This window comes from Schistocerca serialis, chromosome 3 (assembly GCF_023864345.2).
Source record: "Schistocerca serialis cubense isolate TAMUIC-IGC-003099 chromosome 3, iqSchSeri2.2, whole genome shotgun sequence".
Classification (NCBI taxonomy): domain Eukaryota; kingdom Metazoa; phylum Arthropoda; class Insecta; order Orthoptera; family Acrididae; genus Schistocerca; species Schistocerca serialis.
The window spans coordinates 762,388,778-762,409,412 of NC_064640.1; the positions used below are offsets into that span (position 1 = coordinate 762,388,778).

At 40.8% G+C, this 20,635-nt stretch overlaps 1 protein-coding gene across 1 annotated transcript in view; it reads right to left on the reverse strand.

The window, feature by feature from the left end:
• LOC126471204 (KICSTOR complex protein SZT2-like) overlaps positions 1-20,635 on the reverse strand; it is a 525,225-nt gene that overhangs the window by 281,558 nt on the left and 223,032 nt on the right. Inside the window, exon 6 of the mRNA XM_050099318.1 lies at positions 14,294-15,292. Within this exon, the coding sequence (XP_049955275.1) occupies positions 14,294-15,292 (999 nt within the window). The remainder of the gene's footprint in view (positions 1-14,293; positions 15,293-20,635) is intronic.

Sequence of the window (20,635 nt, forward strand, 5' to 3'; positions counted from 1 at the left end):
GATCTGTATGAACAGAAATGGTATGTGATGGTTAAAATATCAATTGACAGTTTTCTGTCTGTTGTAACAGATGATCTCTGATGAAAAACATCTCATGAAATGTTTACTGAAATAGTATACTCCTTTATTTCAGTGCTCCTGAAAAGCAAGTCTTAGATATATGAACTGGAATGGGCAGTTTTCTAGTGGCTGGAAAGCCGTGAAACTAAAAACTACAATGCGTATACAAATACAATACTCTGATAGTTTATTCACAAGGCAAAATTCAATAATGAATGAATTAATAAAATGTGTGTCATATCTGTACAGAAAAAATGGCCAAAAATGAAATCACAGTAAAATTAGAAAAATAAAAATTCTAGAATGAGATTTTCACTCTGCAGCGGAGTGTGCGCTGATATGAAACTTCCTGGCAGATTAAAACTGTGTGCCCGACCGAGACTCGAACTCGGGACCTTTGCCTTTCGCGGGCAAGTGCTCTACCATCTGAGTTACCAAAGCACGACTCACGCCCGGTCCTCACAGCTTTAATTCCGCCAGTACCTTGTCTCCTACCTTCCAAACTTTACAGAAGCTCTTCTGCGAACCTTGCAGAACTAGCACTCCTGAAAGAAAGGATACTGCGGAGACATGGCTTAGCCACAGCCTGAGGGATGTTTCCAGAATGAGATTTTCACTCTGCAGCGCACACTCCGCTGCAGAGTGAAAATCTCATTCTGGAAACATCCCCCAGGCTGTGGCTAAGCCATGTCTCCGCAGTATCCTTTCTTTCAGGAGTGCTAGTTCTGCAAGGTTCGCAGAAAAGCTTCTGTAAAGTTTGGAAGGTAGGAGACGAGATACTGGCAGAAGTAAAGCTGTGAGGACTGGGCGTGAGTCGTGCTTTGGTAGCTCAGATGGTAGAGCACTTGCCCATGAAAGGCAAAGGTCCCGAGTTCGAGTCTCGGTCGGGCACACAGTTTTAATCTGCCAGGAAGTTTCATATCAGCGCACACTCCGCTGCAGAGTGAAAATCTCATTCTGGAAACATCCCCCAGGCTGTGGCTAAGCCATGTCTCCACAGTATCCTTTCTTTCAGGAGTGCTAGTTCTGCAAGGTTCGCAGAAAAGCTTCTGTAAAGTTTGGAAGGTAGGAGACGAGATACTGGCAGAAGTAAAGCTGTGAGGACCGGGCGTGAGTCGTGCTTTGGTAGCTCAGATGGTAGAGCACTTGCCCGCGAAAGGCAAAGGTCCAGAGTTCGAGTCTCGGTCAGGCACACAGTTTTAATCTGCCAGGAAGTTTCATATCAGCGCACACTCCGCTGCAGAGTGAAAATCTCATTCTGGAAACATCCCCCAGGCTGTGGCTAAGCCATGTCTCTGCAGTATCCTTTCTTTCAGGAGTGCTAGTTCTGCAAGGTTCGCAGAAGAGCTTCTGTAAAGTTTGGAAGGTAGGAGACGAGATACTGGCAGAAGTAAAGCTGTGACGACCGGGCGTGAGTCGTGCTTTGGTAGCTCAGATGGTAGAGCACTTGCCCGTGAAAGGCAAAGGTCCCGAGTTCGAGTCTTGGTCGGGCACACAGTTTTAATCTGCCAGGAAGTTTCAATAAAAATTCTGTTTATCAAACGTTAGCAGAGTCAGCTACAAGGCACAAACTAAATATCACAAAATATTTGATTTTGAGTGTTGCGGGATTCTTCACATAGTTCTTGAATAAGTCATGTTATCTCCAAGCTTTTCCTCACTTTTGTCAAATGGTAGAAGTCTGGTTATGAAAACTAGTATTTGTGTAACCTATTTTTTACACTTGAGTGTGCTGTTGTGTGACACATAGAACTTATTTTTATTTTTATTTGATAATTATATCATGATATGCAAATTTCAATGATAAACTGGAATGGTGCACAAAATATATCTGAAAAGCTATGACAGCAGTCAGAACTGTGTTAATGAAACATATGATACATTTGAGATGAAATTATTCCAGACTTAAGTTAATGAGCAAGAGGACTAAATTGGAACAAAGTGTGGGAATTACACTTGGTCAGTTTTTTCAAAAATCCCATGTCAAGTGGCAAAAAGAATGGAATGTTGGCATAAAGAAAGCATCACATGGAATGGCAAGAATGTGAAAAGTTGAAAATAGGAAATGTGAGTTCAAGATGCCGACTTGTCAAAGAGAATTTATCTGCAAAAGGAGACTGAAGTCAGTAGCTATGCAATAAGAATGACAAAAGTTGAATAATTATAATAAAAATTTAAAAAATGAAGGAAAATATTACCTAAATCAACAGAAAAGAGAAACTCATGGAAAGTGAAAATAATAGTAAAAAGTGAGTGAAGAAAAGTGAAGATTACAATGTAATGACAACCATGGAAAGAAAGAAAATTATGAAACAAAGAGTGAATCCTAGTGAGCACTCCCACTGTTGACACTACATGCCAGAAGCCAGTATGTAAAGGGATGCTTCTGTATCATGTTCATTCCCACTGGCACACCAGTGAAAAGGTATTGACATTAGTTAGATGGTGATTTTTGGTGATGCAATTATTGCATATACGAAGACTGATCAACAAAGAATGACACTGAATTTTTTTCCACAGATGTTTATTACCGCATTTCAGTGCTGACATGATCTTTTTCAAAGTACTCCCTCGTACTTCAATGTATTTTTATAGTGGCTCTGTCAGTACTCAAACACATGGTGCAGATCATTCTTTGTCAGGTCCCTGTGAACTGCTTCACTTTTTTTTGAGCACTGCTTCAGAGTTCTCAAATTGAATGGCCCGAAGTTTAGCTGTTAGTGATGGGAATAAAAAAAAATCATAGGATCAGGGCTATATGGGGCATGTGGTACACAGGTAATTCTGAATTGAGCCAGGGAGTTCAGGACTTGATTATCAATGTGAGGCCTCACATTGTCATGGTGAAGTCATCACCCAGTCCAAGAAAGATCTGGTTTTGTCCTTAAAATGTGCTTCCTCAGTTTAGCCAATACTGACGTGTAATATGCTGCTGTAACAGTAGTGTTTTGGGGAATTGGATGCTGGTAAATCATTCCATGACAATCAAAAATGTAACCATCATCACTTTCCCTGCTGACAGAACAACTTTCACTTTTTTTGGTGTTAGAGAACCTTGCGATTTTCACATTGTGCTGGCTCACTTTTCTTCAGGATGATAATAATGCAGCCACGACTCATCATCAGTGATCATTAATTCCAGAAAAGCATTCCCTCCATCAGCAAAGAGGCACAGCACCTCACAGCTTGTTGGACAGCCTGTTGTTTGGGAGTCAATAGATGTGACACATAATGGGCACAAATGCAGGTCATATGGAGATGATCATGCATGATCATTAAGACACTGCCATATTAAATTCTCAACACTTCACTGAGGCTATGTAATGTTATATGGCGATCCTCATGAACAACCACAGCAGCTGTGTTAAATCTGACTTCAGTCACAGCAGACGCCAAAACACCAGACCCACCTTGCTGTATGGTGGCTGTATGGCTTAAATGAACACATAATTTTATTGTGCCATACTGCTCCTCTCACACCACCTTCATTGTCTGTTATGCGAAATACAAGGAGCATCTACAAATTAGAGTATTACTACCAACCTATCGAATACACGTAAAAATCAACTTTTTTCAAGTATTCATGGTACAGATAGGAAACTATCATTGGAGCTAGTGGAATAATTCAGTCTCACTCTTTGTTGATCAGCTCTCTTAAACATTATTCAACAAATTATTATTTACTGTTGTTGAAACATTGGCCAAAACAGAGTTCTCCACATGTACATAAATTATTAGCAGCAGCTTGCTCCATTTACAATAAGTACCATGCAGTCATTATTACCGCAAATAGATTTTGTTATAGTTATTCATGTTAACAGTGTTTGGTTTGACCAGTACGGCACTGCAACAATATGCGTAAGTCAGTCATGCATTCGACTTGAACTGGGACTACAGTCAGTACAAATGTAATTTACATTATTTCTGTTGAAAACTTACAACTATTTGCACAATGAACATGACAATGATATGTAAGAAGCTGTGAGTATAAATAAACTGAAGCACCAAAGAAATCAGCATAGGTATGTAAACAGGCAGAATACGGCGTTGCAGTCAGCAACGCCTATCTAAGACAACAAGTGTCTGGTGCAGTTCTTAGATCTGCTACTGCTGCTATAATGGCAGGTTGTCAAGATTTAAGTGAGTTTGAACGTAGTGTTAAAGTTGGTGAACAAGTGATAGGACAGCATCTCTGAGGTAGCGATGAAGTGGGGATTTTCCTATATGACCATTTCACGAGTGTACCGTTAATATCATGAATCTGGTAAAACATCAACTCTTTGACATCACTGCAGATGGAAAAAGATCCTGCAAGAACGGGACCAACGAGGACCGAAGAGAATCGCTGAACTTGACAGAAGTGCAACCCTTCTGCAAATTACTGCAGATTTAAAAATTGCTACAGATTTCAATGCTGGTCCATCAACAAGTTTCAGCGTGCAAACCATTCAATGAAACATCATTCATATGGCTTTTGGAGCCAAAGACCTGCTCATGTACCCTTGATGACTGCATGACACAAGGCTTTATGCCTCACCTGGGTGCATCAACACTGACATTGGACTGTTGGTGACTAAAAAAATGTTGCCTGGTCGTACGAGTCTCATTTCAAATTGTATCAAGCAGATGGACAAGTAGAGGTATAATACTTCAGCATAGGGAAGCTTGTGTTTCATATACAGCAGTAGGTCATGTGACCGAGGCTTTAAATGAGAAGGCAGAGCAAGTCTCATGGGTTTCTGGCAGATGTTGTTTCTCTGATGTGATTCACTGGTACTTTGTGGTAAGATTAGTGAGATGTCGGGTGCTCAGTGTGCTGCATGTGCTTAGAGTGCTTAGGTATTTCCACTTTTTTGGACTGTGCTAAATTTTGGTTATTGCATTGAACTTTTAAAGGCACTAGATGCAAACAGTAGTAGTACTTCTGTTAGTGACAGGCTTCAATATCATACCTGTGACTGTGGACAGAATGCTTCCGTAGGTAGCTGGTGATTGCAATAATGACTTACACTAAGGTGAAACAAGTCATGGGATACCTCCTAATAGCGTGGCACACCTCCTTTTGCCAAGCAATATGCAGCAACTTCATGAGGCATGGACTCAACAAGTCACTGGAAGTCACTGGCAGAAATATTAAGCCAGGCTGCCTCTACAGACATCCACAATTGTGAAAGTGTTACTGGTGCAGGATGTTGTGTATGAAGTGACCTCTTGATTATGTCCAAGAAATGTTCGATGGGTCCAGAATGTTCTTCAAACCAATCACAAATAGTTGTGGCCTAGTGATATGGCACATTGTCACTCATAAAAATTCCACTGTTGTTTGGGAACATGACTTCCATGAATGGCTGCAAATGGTCTCCAAATAGCTGAACATAACCATGTCCAGTCAATGATCAGTTCAGCTGGACCAAAGGAACCAGCCCATTCCACATAAGCACAGCAAACACCATTATGGAGCCACCACCAACTTGCACAGTGCACTGTTGACAACTCGAGTCCATGGTTTCATGGAGTCTGCGGCACATCTGAATCATAAGTATCAGCTCTTACCAACTGAAATCAGGACTCATCTGACCAGGCCATGGTTTTCCAGTCATCTAGGGTCCTACTGATATGCTCATGAGTCCAGAAAAGGTGTTGTAGGCAATGTCTTGCTGTTAGCAAAGGCACTCACTTCGGTCATCTGCTGCCATAGCCCATTAATGACAAATTTCACCACACTGCCCAAACAGATGCATCTGTCATATGCCCCACAATGATTTCTGCAGTACTTTCATGCATTGTTGCTTGTCTGTCAGCACCACAACACCACGCAAACACCACTGCTCTCAATCGTTAAGTGAAGGCTATCAGCCACTGCATTATCCATGTCTGAAATTTGGCTTTCTCAGCACACTCTTGACATTGTGGATCTTGGAATATTAAATTCCCTAATGATTTCAGAATGGAGTGTCCCATGAATTTAGCTCCATCTAGCAATCCATGTTCAAAGTCTGTTCATTCTCATCATGCAGCCATAATCACATTGGAAACCTTTTCACATGAATCAGCTGAGTAGAAATGAAAGCTCCACCAATGCGCTGTCCTTTCATACCTTGTGTACATGATACTACTGCCAACTGTATTTGTGCATCACTATTCAATGTCTTTTGTCACTTCAGTGTACTTACGGTATGAATTTTAACTATAAATAGAGCACGGAACATTGCCAATCACTTTGATTGCTGCTCATTATTTTATTTATTTTCATCAGTTATTAAGAAACTCTTATTTGTAATAGAATTATATGGGCACAGTTCATACGTGATTTCTTTAAGGGTTCTTTACTTGAAACAAATACTGCAAGTCAGTGCATTTCGCCAACATTATTTATCCCATGAGGTAAATTTATCTTTTATCATTATTTTTAATTCTTTATCTGTGCACTTCATTTAAGTGTTTAGTCATCAATTTTATTGACAAAGTATTCTGCATGCCATGTGGCATTCGTGTTGACTGGACCAAAGGTGATAATATGCAACCTAATCCCTACAGAGTAAGGAGTCATGCAATTTTCTAGGATGCATGCTTGCCCAGCTGGAGGGTGACTACTACGTTTACGTTCAGTTATAGCATACCATATCCAGTTTAAAGGCACATATTCTCTGGTGCACTCACAGGTGGACAGCAGCCTTCAAGCTGCTTAGTGATTTTACACAGGACCAGAACTTTCTCACGTTCTCGGCATGATCTTTTTCTAAGGTATAACAGTTGTGGTTGTTGTATGCCCTGCGCATTGATCCTGGTACAGATGCACGAATTTCTACTAACTTTTGCCTGTCATCATTTGTGCTTTCTCTTCTGAACCGAGATGCAACAGTCTTTGCTTCCTCAGCATTTCCTGAATTACGTTATTAAACCATAGTGGGTCTTTCTCTTCCTTAATCCACTTACTCAGTACATTTTTCCCGAGAGTGCAGTTTAGAATCTGTTTAAACTTTGCCCATAATTATTATATGTACATCATACTGCAGCTAAATTATGTCTATTCACTGTTAAAGTAAGATACTAACAACTGTTTATCTGCTCTTTCTAGCATCATTATCACTAATCCATGTCTCAATAATGACACTGTCGATAAGGTTAGGCTTGTTTGTGCTTACAAGGTCTAAAATATTTCTGGGTTGTCTAACTATCCATTCAAGACAGTTTTCAGAAAATATGTTCAAAAGTACTTCACCAGGCGGAAAGTCTGTAACCCCCTATAATAAGTCCATAAAAATCCCAGTCTGTACTCGGTAGGTTAAAGTCATTTCCAAATAATATTGCACATTCTGGGTGTTTCCATGCTACTGAGTGTATACTTTCTTTGAATGATTCTAAAACTGTCACAGCAGAACTGGGTGGCCAGTAAACACATCCAACAATTAGACTGAATTCACCTAGACCTGTTATATGCATCCAGATAGCTTTATAGTCAAACTCAAATTCGACCTCAATAGGACAATATTTCTATCAATAGCAATGAACACTTTTCCTTCTGTGGCATCAAATCTATGCTTCTGATATACTTTCCATGACTTGTCAAATGTTTCAGAGCTTTCTATTTCTGGTTTCAGTCAGCTTTCAGTCCTGGGAATAATTTGAGCATACCAAATTTCTTGTTTGATAGTAAATTCAGTAACTTTTTTATGAATACTTTGACAATTTACTAATAAAATTTTGACAGTCAAAGAATCTTCACTCTGAACATTTCTGATTTTGCTACCTGTGAGGTGACTAGTGATTGTTCAATAGAGTACATCGAACTACTGCCTAGCCTAAAAAAACCTCAATGTGCAGTCCACACGCATCCTGCTACCCGAGTCGCTGCTTCCTTTGTGTAGTGCACCCTAAACTATCAAAGGAAGTCCTACAGTCCATCACTCAATATCGCAACTCCAGAAATCTGCAGTCAAGATCGCCACAGAGTTGACGAGTCTTTGGTTCAGACCCTCTACTAGGTTCCAAACCAAAGGACCCCGATTAACTCTGGGAAGAATGCTGCAAATTGTGAACTCTAATGGGAATCTGCACAGGAGGGGAGCAGTCTTCATAACTTTCAACAGTCACTCATACGAACTGAAGTTGGCCTCAAAACCCTAGCAACAGGTGTCACTGGTGCTAACGTGAGCAACAACTTGCAGATGACTGCACCCTGCATGCTTGATAGCCACAGGCAAGGTACATCTCGGATGAGGCCTCCTGGCAGACAACCAAGTGCACATTGGCTTTCTTTCTGTCCCTTAATACTACTTTCTTAAGGGGCTCCATAACGTGCTTAGTGTTGGAGCTCTTGATAATTAGCAAACTGCTCTACCTATGTGGCTGCTCAGACCATGTTTAAGCAGCGACCAATTGCCATCCACATGGCAAGTGGGCAAGGCCAAATATCCAGACTCCACAGCGACCCTCAGCCCCAAGTGACGTAAATGCTTTACCAATCACCGCTCACCCTGCGGCTAGGGCATATCCACTACATTGGATACACTGGGAAGTGCCACAGCAGTAGGGCCCGTAGGCAAAACAAGTGACACCTGAGGTGTCCCACACAATGCGCCAGATTCCCCACCACTGCTACAACCCAAAATAGCAGCCTCAACACAGCTGATCATAGCCTAAAGTGCATTCAGCTGTTCACAAAATACGATCATTTCCTCCCAAGTCTGCACACAGCACACACACATCCTACCCACCCAAGCATGACTAACTTAAGAAGTAAACTATAAAGGCATGAAGAGAAACCTAAATATGCATCCTGCTACCCACCTTATGTGTCACCAATGGAGACTAACTCCTACTGAGCTGTGTAATCGGTCGCTCAAAAGGAATGACAACAGTGCTCCAGATGGCATGGATGTACACTTTACAGTTACATAAACATGAGATTACACCTCTAAAATACACTTGGGATTTAAGAAGTAAACTATGAAGTAAACACAGAAAAAGATAAATATGTAATTTGCTGGTCTACTGTGCATAACAAGCAAGGGATGGAGCCTGACTGACTGGCTAAGCTGAAACAAACAGTTGCTGGCTCTTCAGAACAAACTGATGAATAACAACTGCACTACAGACTGCCTGAGTCTACACTTCACAGTTACACAGACATGGGCCTACACCTCTTAAACAGAAAAAAATACATGAAATTTAGGAATTAACCTTCAAAGAAAACACAGAAAAAGATAAATGAGTAACTTGCTGGTGAACTGGTGCATAACAGGCAAGAGTGGAGCCTGACTCACAATCTTGCATTTGGCTGGCTCACTTGGTGGCAAATCCACTGAATATGTCTTTCGTCATGAGGGTGTGGTGAAAAGTCCATGGAATGCCAAAGAGACGGTTTTGATGTAAATGGAATTTTGTTTCTGTTATATGGCTGTGTGGTGCCTCATGCCGGTCATATGTCAGCTTCATTTACAAAACAGTTTTGATTATGTAGCTTTTTAAAGTAATTGTATTGTGTCACTTTAATTCCAATGGAAAAACTGGAATACCCTGCCATTATAACATTCCTTTTTCGGAGAGCCATTCAAATTTGGTGAAATTTTATGCAGGGACTGCTCCTTCACTTTCAACTGCAATGGAACAGGCAGCTAAATTCAAAAGTTGCCTTTTTTTCCTTGGAAGTGATACACGTGTAAACTGCAACCACAAATGACGCTGTCAAGAAAATGAATAATATGGTATTGGCCAATCAGTGACAGTCAAACATTATGATCAAAAGAAACAGTATGATACATTTTGCATGAAGAATTAAGAATGTGATAACTAAGTGCAAGATAGCCTGCCCGGTTAGCCGTGCGGTCTAACGCATGGCTTTCCGGATTGGGAAGGAGCGCCTGGTCCCTGGCACAAATTCGCCCAGTGGACTTGTGTCGAGGTCCGGTGAGCCGGCCAGTCTGTGGGTGGTTTTTAGGTGGTTTTCCATCTGCCTCGGCGAATGCGGGCTGGTTCCCATTATTCTGCCCCAGCTACACTATGTCGGCAATTGCTGGGCAAACAAGTTCTCCACGTACACGTACACCACCATTACTCTACCATGCAAATATAGCAGTTACACTTGTCTGGTGTGAGACATCCCCTTGTGGGGAGGGGGGGGGGGGGGGGGGCGCACCGGGGCCAAACTGCACAATAACCATGAAAGAGTGATTCGGTGTGGGGCGGTGGAGGGGTGAATTGGACTGCGGTAGTCGTTGTGGGGTTGTGGACCACTGTGGCTGCGGCAGGGATTGAGCCTCTCCATCATTTCTGGGCCCCTGGTTAACATACAAGACAAAACAAGTGCAAGATGGTGCTTCACTTGCTAAATGTTAGTAAAAATCAAATGCTAAAACCTACTGCTCAGTATTCACCTATTTGAATTAGAATCCTATTCACTTGAGCACTAGTTTATTAGTGTAGATGGGACCACCATATTACACCACAAATGAAACAGCAATCACAGCAGTGAGTGCAACCCAGTGCCATGCAAAAAACAGAACACAACTTCATCTCCCAGAAAGATAATGTCCAATGTTTTATAGGGTGCAAAAGGGACTATCATTATTAAGTGGTGTGCAAAGAAAAAAGAAAAAAAACAAATATTATGCAAGTGTTTTGAATCAGCTGCAGAGAAACACATGAGAAATGGGTCTCGATTTCAAACATGGGGAAAAAAGTCATCTCATCTACTATCAGGACAATGCAGCTTTTTCACTAAGGTGCTTCAGCATTGGCTAAGGCACTTGAAGTACCAATTGTTGCAACATTAAATATGTGCAGCATATTTTACTTCCTCTGACTTACACCCATTCTGATGTTTAAACTGGCTTTTGGCTGGAAAATTTTTTGAGTACAATGAAGCACTAACAAACATAAAACACCATTTTTGCAAATGGTTTAGAACTTTGATCCAGGATGGAATCCACCCATTTGAGATTTGTAAAATAAAGTATGTTTTGCTAACAGTTTAAAAGAAAATTACACTGAAAAGTAAGTTACGAGGGTTGTACCAAGAGTAAGGTTCCCATGTTTTTTTTTTTTTTTTTTTTTTTTTTTTTTTAATACACTCCTGGAAATTGAAATAAGAACACCGTGAATTCATTGTCCCAGGAAGGGGAAACTTTATTGACACATTCCTGGGGTCAGATACATCACATGATCACACTGACAGAACCACAGGCACATAGACACAGGCAACAGAGCATGCACAATGTCGGCACTAGTACAGTGTATATCCACCTTTCGCAGCAATGCAGGCTGCTATTCTCCCATGGAGACGATCGTAGAGATGCTGGATGTAATCCTGTGGAACGGCTTGCCATGCCATTTCCACCTGGCGCCTCAGTTGGACCAGCGTTCGTGCTGGACGTGCAGACCGCGTGAGACGACGCTTCATCCAGTCTCAAACATGCTCAATGGGGGACAGATCTGGAGATCTTGCTGGCCAGGGTAGTTGACTTACACCTTCTAGAGCACGTTGGGTGGCACGGGATACATGCGGACGTGCATTGTCCTGTTGGAACAGCAAGTTCCCTTGCCGGTCTATGAATGGTAGAACGATGGGTTCGATGACGGTTTGGATGTACCGTGCACTATTCAGCGTCCCCTCGACGATCACCAGTGGTGTACGGCCAGTGTAGGAGATCGCTCCCCACACCATGATGCCGGGTGTTGGCCCTGTGTGCCTCGGTCGTATGCAGTCCTGATTGTGGCGCTCACCTGCATGGCGCCAAACACGCATACGACCATCATTGGCACCAAGGCAGAAGCGACTCTCATCGCTGAAGACGACACGTCTCCATTCGTCCCTCCATTCATGCCTGTCGCGACACCACTGGAGGCGGGCTGCACGATGTTGGGGCGTGAGCGGAAGACGGCCTAACAGTGTGCGGGACCGTAGCCCAGCTTCATGGAGACGGTTGCGAATGGTCCTCGCCGATACCCCAGGAACAACAGTGTCCCTAATTTGCTGGGAAGTGGCGGTGCGGTCCCCTACGGCACTGCGTAGGATCCTACGGTCTTGGCGTGCATCCGTGCGTCGCTGCAGTCCGGTCCCAGGTCGACGGGCACGTGCACCTTCCGCCGACCTCTGGCGACAACATCGATGTACTGTGAAGACCTCACGCCCCACGTGTTGAGTAATTCGGCGGTACGTCCACCCGGCCTCCCGCATGCCCACTATACGCCCTCGCTCAAAGTCCGTCAACTGCACATACGGTTCACGTCCACGCTGTCGCGGCATGCTACCAGTGTTAAAGACTGCGATGGAGCTCCGTATGCCACGGCAAACTGGCTGACACTGACGGCGGCAGTGCACAAATGCTGCGCAGCTAGCGCCATTCGACGGCCAACACCGTGGTTCCTGGTGTGTCCGCTGTGCCGTGCGTGTGATCATTGCTTGTACAGCCCTCTCGCAGTGTCCGGAGCAAGTATGGTGGGTCTGACACACCGGTGTCAATGTGTTCTTTTTTCCATTTCCAGGAGTGTACATTGTTGAAAAGCTTACACTTTTGTCTATTTTTCAACATAGTCTCCATTTTTTCAACACACTTTTGAAGACAGTGCTCCAGCTTTTGTGCTCCTAAGTCGAAGCAGTCTCCCACCAACCCATTTAGGAAGCGTGTGACCTCTGCTCAGACTTCGTCGTTGCTCTTAAAGTGTTTGCCACCTAACAGTTGGGGGCTAAGTCCTGGCTGTACGGGGGATGGGGCATAACAGTCCACCCAAATTACTTAAAAAGCTCGTGTTTGGCGAGTGACTTGGGGTTGAGCATTGACGTGAAGAAGCACTATTCCCTCCTTCAGTCATCCTCTCTGACGATTCTGGATTCCTTGCCGGAGTTTGGTCAAAGTTTCACAATATCTGTATGAGTTTACTGTCATCACAAGTTGCATGAAATCGATGAGGAGTACCACTTCCAATCCTAAAACACAGCTGCCATAACCATTCCTGCCAACTGCATTTGTTTGAATTTCTTTGGTGGCAGTGAACTGGAGTGATGTCACTGATGAGATTGATGTTTTGTTTCAGGGCTGAAATGAAACACCCACATTCCATCTCCCATGTCAATAAAGTCCAACAACTTTTCCTTGTTGCCTTCCAGCTCACACTGTTGAAGAAACTTGCAAGTGCAGCCAAGGCGTTGCTCCTTGTGTCCGTCAGTCAGCATCCAGGGGCCCAGTGAGCACACACCTTGCGATAACCCAATGCTTCTGTTAAAGTTCTTTCAATTGTGCTGTGAGAAGCTTCAGGAATGCATTGAACAAGTTCATGGACAGTGACCCTCCAATCTTTGAGCAGCTCACTATTGATTTTCTGGACAATCACATCCGAAACCGTAGGTCTTCCACTCTGTTCTTCATTGTGAGCTTCCGTGCAACCCTCAGAAAAAGCCCTGCACCATTCGCGGATGTGCTAAATGGATATGCACTCTTCACCATAAGCCTCAGTCAGTTGCTGACGAATCTGCATGGGTGGTAACTTCCTGCTCGAACCTCACACTTGGTGGGAGTGGCGATCAACACTTCCATCTCTGATGGGTGCCAAGCCAACACTGAGTGGCGTAGCGAATAACGAACGGGCAGGCTCGAGAGTGGGGGAATCACTGCACATGGCACTGTCATAAGATTTAGCCTAGCACCTTCCCTTGAGGCTGTAGCTCATTGGGAACCTTACTTTTGGTACAACCCTCATATTTTATCAAAGAACAAAAAAACATTCACTGTAAAAATAAAATCTTTCCCTTTAGTCCTCGAAGACAACTTGATGCATAGTTAACAATACCAAACTGGACACAGATTAACTGTCAGCTTGGAATGTTACTGTCAAATCTGCATTGATGGGTAGCAAAAAACAAAATCAGGCCACTAGTAGTGTTCAAAGAAACACTATGAATTTTGGTATTGTACAACAAAGATACTAGCTTTCATCGGATAATGACTAGATATATGTATCCTGGGCTTCCTCTTCTTGTAACAATGTTTCCTCTCATTTCTATGTTCTCTTCTCTTTGCTTTCTGTTCAAAAAGCCATTGTTGATTGCAACATTTCTGACTTCAGTGCTTCATTTTTAGAACTACTGCTGAACTAGTTTGTAGTTTTCAGTATTTATGAACAGTATTTCTTACATCTAATTCTATTCATACTTGATACCGTTACTGTGTAGAAAAGGCATATTATTAACAAAATTTTGAGTGTTTATGAAGGATAAAATGAATTATAAAGTTACCTAAAGTAGAATCGGAGTCTTCAGATTTTGATTCTGAATTGGAGTGTTTGTAAACAGTTTCGTCTGTTTTCTTGCTCTTTATATCAAATTCACAGTTTGGAAGATAGTCACTTGACAGTTCAGCTTCAATTTTACGCCGCTGATCATCATAAATATCTTTAACTGCTTTATTAGCAGAATCTTTATACACTAGAGCTTCCATTAAAACAGAGAGTGAGCAGTCATACATATAGACTGGTAATGTAACTGAACCATATACAGGTTTTCGCTCCTCAGCACTACTCTGATTCTTTTCACTAGTTGAATTAGATGATGGTTTTCTTTTTAGCAATGGTATCTCATCAGCCTTATGCAATAATGTTTTCTGTTGATATGAAACACCCATCTTTGAGCTACTGCTGTTCTCTCCACCAGAATGCTTATTCCTTAGCACCGAATCATCAGTGGCAGCAAGATCTTCAGTAAGTGATCCTGTTTTTAAGAAGAGTTTATATGGTATGTCACGTACTGTTCGCTTTGTTACTGCATCCAGAGAACTAGCTCGTATACGAAACGGTGTTTCATTGAGAAAGTCACAAGATGACTCTCCACTAGCCTGAAGTTTTAAATGAGCTATATTGCCATGGATTTGTGAAGCATCACATGATGACCTACGAGACAATGAAGATGCTGGAGTAGTTGCTGTGACCGAGGAGCCACCAGCTACTTTTTGCGGAATATCTACAAGTGAGCTAAGCCTGTCCAAACTTGAATATATGGCTCCTTTCTCATTAACCCTTTGTTCACTATTTGAAATACTGACAAGTTCCAAATGTAAATTTTCATCTACATTGTTCCAGATGTTTACCGCCAAGGTGTCTTTGGTCATCCAAATATCTCCTGAAAGCATGAGATTTTTCAGGTCCGTGTATGTAGCCGGCACAAATGTCAGCATTACATGTGTAACACTTATCCCTTTCAGAAAACATCTCCACTTTGGAATGGGTATTCCATCAGAATCTGAAACGAAAAAAAATCTCTTATTATAAGCAGAACACCATTTAAAAAGTATTACTCTGGCTTTAGTTATACTGTTATCAGTAATATTATGTTAAAAAGACATATTTTGGAACAACTGATATCTCAATTTTTTATACCACAAACTATCTTGTATGTACTGCAGTGAAATAATAGAGGTCATATGGCAAGAACTGTTTAAAAAAAGTACTTGAAATATGTCATATAGACAGTTCAGCACATCAGCAGTGCCCATGCAAAATCTGTGAAACATGTAAGGAACTATATTAAAGAAGAAAGCTTTTATTACTCACTACCTCAGGAGACATTATTTTAATTAACAGCTGTAAGGGGAAGAAAGCCACTGACAGAAGTTTACTTCTATTACACTCACTCACAGTTTTCTACTGTGTAGATTCTGCAGATCTGGGGAAGGCAGAGAGGCCTAGTGACTTGGGCAGTTTAAAAGATGATACAGTCACAAAATTTTCTAACACCTTTTGCTATCCTTCTGCACCGCTTCAGTTTGACATCTTGAAACAACTTTGTCAGCAGATCTTGATAATACTGAATGAGACTGCTCTGTGTTTTTTGTATCATCTGTTATGATAAGACTGCAAGAAATTTGTGTCACTTACCCTGAAGATAAATGTAATCTGACAACTATTCTTGTAAACATAAGCCCAAATAGTTATATGACTTTCTTTTATTTCTGTATCAAGACTGTGAGACTAACATTTCTCCACAAGATAGAGCAACTATAAATGTCAGTTTCTGTGTTCTTGCTTCCAGGTGTGACCTCCATTCTTCCAAATTTTACAGAAGTGTATGTCGTTATAGATTGTCACCCAGTGTGGTGTACATTCAATCAACTACAAAATGCTGTCATAAAAGACACCTCTTCTACTTCTACATCTAGAGACAGCTCCTCATTCCCTTTCTTGTTCAACTCACAAACAAGGCGAGGGGAAAAGAGCTATCTATATGCTCCTGTATGAGCCCTAATTTCTCTTATCTTTTCCTCACAGTCCTTACATGAAATGTGTGTTTGTGGCAGTAAAATCATTCTGCAGTCAGCTGCAAATACTGGTTCTCTACATTTTCTCAGTAGTGTTTTTCAAAAAGAATATTGACTTTCCTCCAGGGGTTCTCATTTCAGTTCATGGAGCACTTCCATAATATTCCTGTGTTGATCAAACCTACTGATAGCAAATCTAGCAGCATGCCTTTGAACTGCTTTGAGCTCTTCCTGTAATTTGACCTGTTTATGATTTCAAACACTAGAGAAGTGCTCAAGAATGGGATGCACAAGTGGTCTGTGCATGGTCTCCTTTACACATGAATTATGCTTCCCTGGAACTCTCCCAATAAGTTAAAGTTGACCATTTGTCATTTCCATTTCATATCACTTTCTGGTGTTATGCCTAGACATTTAATCAACGTGGCTGTGCCAAGAAACACACACTAATACTGTATTTGAACATTACAGGATTTCTTTTGCCTCTACTCATCTGCATTAACATCAAGTAGAAATGCTCTCTAAAGTCAATCTATACCGACCTACAGTCACACAATGCAGATACTTTCCAGTGCACTACAGTATAATCAGCAAACAGGAGGGGATTGCTGCTCACTCTGTCTGTCAGAGAACAAGAGCAGTCCTTTCATACTTTCCTGGGGCATGTTTGATGTACCCTTGTCTCTGATGAACACTCATCATCTAGGACAATGTACTGGATTCTATTACTTAACAAATCTACGAGAAGTTATTCCATGTGCTCAGATCTTCATTGGCAGTCTACCATAGGACACTGTGTCAAACTTTTTCAGAAATTAACTAATATAGAGTTTGCCTGTTGCCATTCACATGTGACTGACAAAATATTGAGTGAAAAAAATGGCAAGTTGAATTTTGCAAGAGTGATGCTTTCTAAATTCATGTTGATTTGTGGACAGAAACTTTTCTACTGCAAAGAAATTTATTATATTTGAACTCATAATATTCTCTAGAATTTTTTTTTTTTTTGTGCTGGTGGGCAAATGATTTGTCCTAAATGTAAGCTAAGTATGGAGTCAATGCGAAAGAGAGTACTCTCTGTAAAACCAAAACAAAACTAGGATTCCGTTAGGACCTGGAAAGTTATTTGTTCTCAACTCTCATCACTTAAAACTGTGTGCTCAGACTCCTCGGTATATAGCCATGAAAATTCACAACACAAAAAAAGGGTGTGACGTAACGAATATGAAGATAAATATTTTAAAAAGCAAGTTACATGATTTTCTAATTGAATGATGCTACTGCTATGTGGACGATTTCATGAATGTCGAGGTGATCCTTTGAGCTGGATCCCTAAAATGGAATAAAAATTTATGATAGTTATAGTAGATGTAAATTTCAAGTTAGTAAACTCTCCACAAAGTATTATTGTAAGTGTGAGAAAGTTTTAAATAAGCAAATTGTAACCTTGACATGTCTCTTGTACATCAGACATATGTTCTGAAATTGTGTACATTATGAGATGAATAAAACACATTTCACATTGATCTTTTTAAGGTCACATGAATTTCAGTTAACTTTTTCCTGTCAAGATTCTGCTTTCATTTTTGAACCTAGAGCACAACAACCTCTGTTTCCTAAGTGTCTTCTGTATTTTGTTATGAAATCACAGTATATCTTTTCCATCCTAAATACAGTTACTTGGGACGTAATTCGCCAGAGTATGACTTACAATCAGTTTACACTTTACCCATAATTCCCTTATGCCATCATACTGGAACCAAATGATGCCCATTCATTTTCTAAGTAGAATGCCAAAAATTGCTTATCATCTGTTTCCAGCATGAAACTATTCTAGCCTTCTTTATCAATTTATAAACTTCAGAAACCATTGTTTCTATGATTATGTCATGATCACTAAATCCTGTCTTTATACTGACACTGTCGATAAGAGCAGGACTGTTTGCAGCTATAAGGTCGTGTAGATTGTCAAACTAGCACCTCAGGACAGTTTGGAAATGTGTTGCCAGCCGGAGTGGCCGTGCGGTTCTAGGCGCTACAGTCTGGAGCCGAGCGACCGGTACGGTCGCAGGTTCGAATCCTGCCTCGGGCATGGATGTGTGTGATGTCCTTAGGTTAGTTAGGTTTAAGTAGTTCTAAGTTCTAGGTGACTGATGACATCAGAATTTAAGTCGCATAGTGCTCAGAGCCATTTGAACCATTTGAAAATGTGTTGAGAACTGTTATTGGGTGATCTGGGTACTCCCACACTTGCAGACTTTATTTTAATGACACTACAATTGTTAAGGTGGAACTGGGTGGCCAGTATGTAGTAACTTTATCCGATAGTAACTTTATGTGCCATAGGGTGGTTAGGCATGTCCTGATAACTTTACAGTCAGCTTCAGTTTTGACCTCGACAGACACAATATTTTTATCACTTGTAATAAATGCTCCCCATCCTGTGGCATCTAACCCATCTTTTTCATATATGATCCATGTCTTGTTAAGGTTTTGGAGCTTTCTATTTCAGGTTTCATCAAGCTTTCAGTTCTGAGTTTATTTTGAATGTGACAGCTTTGCTGGAGGCCACCTAATTCAGGGACTATGTTAGGACTGCTTTGACAATTTATTCTTAAAATATTGACATTCAAAGTGTCTTTAATTTGCACTACCAAATTTGTTAAAATTACAAACATTATGTACCAGAAAACACAGATTGTCACTGATACTAGTTCATTGCATACTGACAGAAAAATAAATTTGAGTACAGGTGCTTATGTTCACACAAATGAGAGACTCATCCCAAAACTTTTGTCAAGCAAGAATGTTTGCATTGAGCTGGGACAAATGATTATGTACATATTAGACACCAAAGAAGTGTCCCCATGTGAGCTGGGACAAATAATTATGTACATATTAGATACCAAAGAAGACTCCCCATGTTCAAAGACTGTTGATTTATCTCTCAGAAATAGTCTACCACTTCATGGTACATCCTCTGTCTCTGTATAACCACCATAACCTCTTCAGCTTTCACTCAACCTTGTATACTTGCAAATTATTTCCACATACAATGACCAGTTAATCAACAATTTCCTTAACCAGTAACTCTTTCAACGCGAAAACTAAACTATAGCATGATCTATTTGGGTAGATAAAAAGGTCTACTCAGCAAGCAGTGGCAGGGGAAAAAAAAAAAAAAAAAAAAAAAAAAAAAAAAAAAAAAAAAAAAAAAAAAAACCACACACACACACACACACACACACACACACACACACATTAAAGAAAATTATGCTTATGCAATCATTTAGAGCTAGTGGCTCCTTCTTCCAGCAGACGGGTTGAAAGGGAAGGAAAACGAGTGAAGGAAAATGACTGGAGAGGTTTAGGAAAGGGGTAGATTTTGGAAAAGTTACTCAGAACTGTGGTCAGGGGAAACTTCCCAGATGGGATGAGAAGGAAAGACTGATTGTTGGGGACTGCACCGGATGAAATTTAAACACCTCAGACCTTAAAGGTGGAAGACAGGGTAATATGAAAGACAGAGATTACTGCAAGGACATCATGCATGAGTTAATAAATGTGAAAAGCTAAGTGCAAGGTGCAAGGGAGATGGTGAAAAATAGACACGTCAAATAGTGAAAGATGTAGAAAACAAAAATAAAGTGGAGAAGGGAGTAGTTACTGAGAAGAAATGCTGAGATGGAAGAAATTGATGTAAATTTCTTTGTTAGAAATTATTGTACGACTTTCACATTACTAAACAATGCCATGATGGGTGAATACAGTGGTGTATCTTGTTGCACTTTCATGGTATATGAAACGTGAAAGAATTACCACTATATATATATAATGATTCAGACTTCATGGCAGCCTTCATTACGTTTCATAATGTATCTGAAATGCAATTAACTGTGTGTAATGATAAAAATTTTCAATTTGTAATGAGACTAACAAGAATTTTTGTGAGTATTTGTAGTCAGAATAACTTAATAGTCAATCATTGTACTAAGAGACTAACCTCTAATTTTTTTTCCCAGTGTATGCTGATTTTGTTCCTACTGGATTATGGAGCACTGTTCAAAAGTGCTGGTAATTTTCTACTGATCACTTTCAGTCATCCTGAATGAGCACCAGATATTTGATATTGCTCTACTTCAAATAGATATGAATTTCAAAATTTAAACACAAATTAAAGAAAGAAAGAAATATAACAGCTTCTTAGTTGCTCCTGGGGAAAAGGTTGTTGTGTAACGTAAGATGCAAGTATTAGTAATTCTTAAGGGAAAAAATTATTACAACTATATGATCAGTTACTAGCACTTCTGAACAGTGCTCCATAAACT